At 50.9% G+C, this 5,005-nt stretch overlaps 1 protein-coding gene across 1 annotated transcript; it reads left to right on the forward strand.

The window, feature by feature from the left end:
- The first annotated feature begins 944 nt into the window (after nt 1-944).
- ANKRD23 (ankyrin repeat domain 23) lies at nt 945-4,649 on the forward strand. The gene is made up of 9 exons (XM_006876617.1): nt 945-988; nt 2,454-2,600; nt 2,832-2,957; nt 3,318-3,443; nt 3,653-3,751; nt 3,840-3,938; nt 4,097-4,195; nt 4,365-4,463; nt 4,554-4,649. The coding sequence occupies exons 1-9, from the start codon at nt 962-964 to the stop codon at nt 4,647-4,649; spliced, it is 918 nt and encodes a 305-aa protein (XP_006876679.1). The 5' UTR covers nt 945-961.
- Nucleotides 4,650-5,005: the final 356 nt, after the last annotated feature.

Consider the following 5,005-nt stretch of genomic DNA (forward strand, 5'->3'; position numbering starts at 1 on the left):
ATGGTGAAAGAATACAACCTTGTTGCACACCTTTCTTAATTTTAAACCATTCAATGTTCCCTTGTTCTGTTCATAGCACTGGGTAAATATGCTGCAAAAGATCTCTTTTAAGTATTAAAAAGCAAAGGTGTCACTTTGAGGTGCTTGATACAAGCCATGGTATTTCCAGTAGCCTCCAATTCAGGTGAAAAATGTAAAAACAAGGAAACCAAAGAACTGATGTCTTTGCATTATGGTGTTGAAGACCATTGAATATGCCAAGAGAACAAAGCTGTCTTAGAAGCACAACCAGAAGGCTCCTTAGAAGCGAGGAGTACAAGACTTCTCATGAACTTTGGACATGTTCTCAGAAGAGACCAGTCCCCGGAAAAGGACATCATTCTTGCTAAAGAAGAGGGTCAACAAAAAGAGGAAGACCCCTCAATGAGATGGGTTGGCATGACTGCTGCATGGAGTCAAACAGGAAGGATTGTGAGGGTGGCACAGGGCAGGGCAGTGTTTTGTTCTGTTGTGCACAGGCTTGCTGTGAGTCAGAACCAACTCAATGGCACCTAACAGCAACAGACAGTCTAAACTTAAGAGTGGGAATTATTTTTCCTTAAATTTAAGTTAGTGTCCTAGGCAATGTAGGATATGTGTTCTTTTAGTCAAATTACTCCTTAGGAGATTGTGTGTGTGTGTGGTGGTGGGAGCAGGGGGGTGAGGGGGTTTCATAGAGGTTCAAGGTGGGTATCTGAAGATGCAACTGACTCAGCGTGCAAACCAGCTTCTTTTCCTGCCCTCAGTGGGCTGCATTCCCAGATGGGTATTTTGGTTAATATTACAGAGCCACAGAGTTATCTGGCCCTGGTGCAAGCTCCTGTCCTTCCCTTGCCCCTGCTCCTAGGAGACAGCTCTCCTATAAAAAGACTGAGCTGCTCAGTACTCTCAGAAGGAAGTGTGAAGAGCTGCGGGGGGGACCATGGACTTCATCAGTATTCAGCAGCTGGTAAGGGTCTTAGCAGAATGATGCAGCCCAGTTAGAGGAGAGGTCCAAGGATCAGGTTTTACATGCAAGAAGCCATCTGGTTTTCTTGTATGTCTGCTCTTGTGTGAGGTGGTGAGGGGTGGTTAGGGGCTTATAGGTTAGGTTAGCTTAGGTTAATGTCAAATGGGAAAGAAGTGGGATGATGATTTATAAGAAAATCCTTGAGCTTAGTGAGTTCTGACCTTGATGAAGGCGCCATGGTGGCCCAGCAGGTTGAGCATTGGGCTGCTAATCAAAATATTGGTGGTTCAAACCTACCAGTCGCTCTGCAGAAAGATGAGGCAGTCTGCTTCCTTGAAGATTTACAGCCTTGGTAACCCTATGGGGCAGTTCTGCTCTGTCGTATAGGGTCGTTCTGAGTTGGAATCGGCTTTATGGCCTTGGTTTTGGTTTGGGTCCTTGACTATGATTTTTAAAGCGGGACCAGGAATAACAGGATTCCTTGGAAGTCATTGGTGTAGCTGGGCTGTTTATTGAGTTCAACCACTGTGGTAGTTACTGCCCTGGAAAGGTTCTGCAGGTCTAGCTGGCCTGATAGGAGACAGAGGATGCTCTTGCAACACTGCTTTGGTTTGCCTGTTTGGGGGGAGATTGTCTATTTTGGGGAGAAGGGAGGGTAATGAGATCCAGGATGCCATATCACCCAGCAGCCCCAACATGGGCCCAGTGCATCAGCTGGCTCCAGCCGGTAAAGTCTCAGCCGGCAGACAGGATTTCAAGGCTGAGAAATGTTAGGCCATCAGCGTGTGCTTTAGAGAGAACACTATTATTGGCTGGCAGCCTTAGGCTCTGTTATCTTAGCATTCTAACCTTTTCTCTCTCTCTAACCTGTTTATTTCTCAGTGCTCCCTAGAGTCTGAGATCCTGGGGGTAGGAACTGAGGGAAGAAAAGAATGTTTTTCTACAGTGGGCTTTATAAATTCCATTAATACATTTAATCTTTATACCTACAAGAGCAGCTATTTTTATTCCAAATTGTTGATGGGGAAACATAGCTTCACAAAGATCTGAGATCTGAACTCCCAAATTCAGATTTCCCCTCCAGGGGGTGTCTATTCTGTCCCTCTGAGCTTTGTGTCAGGTGGCAGTATGACATGATCTGGTAGGAATCTAAGGGCAGCAGCTTATAAAGGAAGCTGTCATCTGCCCTTAGGTAACCTGAGCATAACAGTATAAACAGATATGATGTCATAGCCCTCTAAACCAGTATTCCTGCTGACAGGAGCAGGGTAGGTGGAGCCTCAGCGAGGGAGCCAGCAACAGCCAGAGGTAGCAGAGAGCTGCCGACTCTCTGGTCTCCATGAAGCTCTCTCTCAAATCCAGAACTCTAATCTTCGTACAAAAGAACTCCTTGGTGTTGCACAGCTATGTTTTTTAAGGGCTCCTCCAGCTCTCCTGATTTCTTATCCTTCCCCTGTTCCTATAGGTAAGTGGTGAAAGAGTTGAAAGGAAAGTGTTAGGATTTGGACATGGAGTTCCTGAACCTGGAGGCTGGCCTGGTGACTGGAGGCTGGGACCTCAAGAGGCCATGGCGCGGGAGAAGCAGAAATTGGAGGAAGAAAAGAAGAAGAAAGTGAGAGTGGTGTAGGGGAGGGGTGGCTGGACCCCAGGTGGGCAAGCTCGGAGTAGAAGGATCTTGGAGAATTTGGGCCAAGGGCTGATAGCTGAGTTTCTCCTATGGGCAGGAGATGACAGGGGGAATCCTGCCCCAAGTCTCCCATGACCAGTGGCTAATGACTGTCATAATCTCAAAACCAGCAGGTCCTACCCAACTACAATGGTTTTCTACCCAATTCTATTCCAGATTGAAAGATTCAACAGTTCCAGACTTAACCTGGAGAGTTTGACCGACTTAGAAAACTTGATTCAGAGACGAAGAAAACGACTTAAACGCAGAGTCCCCCCCAGGGAACTGGAGCCCTTGGTGAAGGTGAGCCCCTGGGGCCAGACAGGAAGTGCATGTACCCAGGGGCTGAGTGAGCAAGGAACAATTCTCCTTCCCCACAGAGACTTGGAAAGAGCATGGAGCTGTGGCTGTGGGCACTGCGGACTCCAGCGCTGCTCCCAAGCCTGGCTGCGCACCCATGCCCTAAGGGCCACTCCACAGCCCCCCACTACTCAGTCCTGGGATTGGGATTAAGAAAAAAAAAATCCATATTTTAACAAACCAACAATGAACCTGTCAGTGGTGAACATGGGTTTAGAATGATGGCTTTGTGATGTCCCAGGTGCCTATAGTTTCGGGGATTGATTGGTTTTTGTCCTTCAACTTTCCCAGCTGCAGCCCCAGGCCCAGGCCCAGGCCCAGCTGGAGCCTGTGGACCTGGAGATGTTCCTGAAGGCGGCGGTGGCGAACCAGGAGGATTTGATTGACAAGTACCTGATGGATGGAGGAGACCCCAATGCCCATGACAAGGTAAGAAGTGAGGCGCCACAGCCCTCAGTGCTTGTGCTTTGGGTGCTGTTGGCCAGGTCCTCGGACATGTCGGGACTTGCCCACTTCGTGAGACTGTGAGTTTGGCAGAGCCTCCTGAGCTGGGAGGGAAAGTCCTGGGAACAGGCTCAGCAAAGAGGCCGCTTGGGGGTGGCTGCACACCCCATTTAGAGCCCATTCTTCATCCTCAGCTTCACCGCACGGCCCTGCACTGGGCCTGTCTGAAGGGTCACAGCCAGCTTGTGAACAAGCTGTTGGAGGCCGGTGCCAATGTGGATGCTCGGGACTTGGTGAGAACTCATAGAGACCTATTTTCAGAGCCAAGCCACTGCTTAGCATCCCAGCAAGTTGGAGTGCTATGGTGCTTTTGTTTTGCAGCTGGACAGGACGCCTATGTTCTGGGCCTGCCGTGGAGGACACCTGGACATCCTCAAACAGCTGCTTAACCAGGGAGCCCAGGTCAATGCCCAGGACAAGGTGAGGGGCACACTGCTTTGGGTGGTCTGTTAGGAGAAGCAGGGGAGCATTGCACGCGGGAGTGGACGGTGACTCTGGAAGAGAGAAAATCCAGCCTTGCAGAGTTGGAGTAAGGCCTCAGGACTCTGCATCCAACAGATTCTCTGACCTGTCCTCAGATCTGGAGCACCCCCCTCCATGTGGCTGTGCGGACAGGACACTGTGACTGCCTAGAGCACCTCATTGCATGTGGAGCCCACACTGATGCGCAGGACAAGGTAGGCACTTGGTCTTCCCTGTACGGGCCTGTGATTGCGGGAGCCTACGCCAGAGTTGGTGCTGTCTGCAGTTTCCTCTGTGGTCCTCATGAGGGGCGGCTAGCCGGAAGGGCAGGGTGAAGCAGGTTAGAGGAGGCCATCTCCAGTGCTGAGGAGACTTTCTCTGCAGGAAGGGGACACAGCGCTTCACGAGGCTGTGAGACACGGTCACTACAGAGCCATGAAGATACTCCTCCTCTATGGAGCCAAGCTGGGCATGCAGAATGCTGTATGTATAAGCAGGGCAGAGGCCCCGGCCCTGGCCCCCTGTGTAAAGGGGATCGGGTATAAAGGACTGACCCAGCACCCTTGTTCCCAGGCATCAATGACCCCAGTGCAGCTGGCACGAGACTGGCAGCGGGGCATCCGGGAAGCACTGCAGGCCCATGTGGGGCATCCTCGTACACGGTGCTGAACTCGGCAGACCTGCGGGGATCATCTACAGCCACCATTCCATCCCCTTCTGCCCCTATCCTCATGCCACTCACGCATCTGCATGCTTGATGATTCTTGCCCACCCATCCTGCCCCTCTCAGGGCTTTGTTCCCTCAGCTCTCGGAGGCAGCCAGGTCTGAGGAACAGCCTGAGTCCAGCAGGTTGATAGAGCAGGCCTCCCAGGTTGTATGCGCATGGGATGACTTATTCCCTGCTAGGGCAGGAGCTAGGAATGGGTCAAGTTGAGGACTGTGGGTGAGCAGCAAACAAACTGGGTCCAGATGAGGAATAGTGAATAGAAGACAGGCCAAGAATGGAGCAGGAAATGAGTCCTAA

This window comes from Chrysochloris asiatica, unplaced genomic scaffold (genome assembly GCF_000296735.1).
Source record: "Chrysochloris asiatica unplaced genomic scaffold, ChrAsi1.0 scaffold00395, whole genome shotgun sequence".
Taxonomy (NCBI): domain Eukaryota; kingdom Metazoa; phylum Chordata; class Mammalia; order Afrosoricida; family Chrysochloridae; genus Chrysochloris; species Chrysochloris asiatica.

Coding starts and splice junctions, on each gene's coding strand:
- ANKRD23 (XM_006876617.1), top strand. CDS start 962: ATGGACTTCATCAGTATTCAGCAGCTG. Junction 989..2,453: donor TCATCAGTATTCAGCAGCTG/GTAAGGGTCTTA, acceptor CTGTTCCTATAG/GTAAGTGGTGAAAGAGTTGA. Junction 2,601..2,831: donor AGGAAGAAAAGAAGAAGAAA/GTGAGAGTGGTG, acceptor ATTCTATTCCAG/ATTGAAAGATTCAACAGTTC.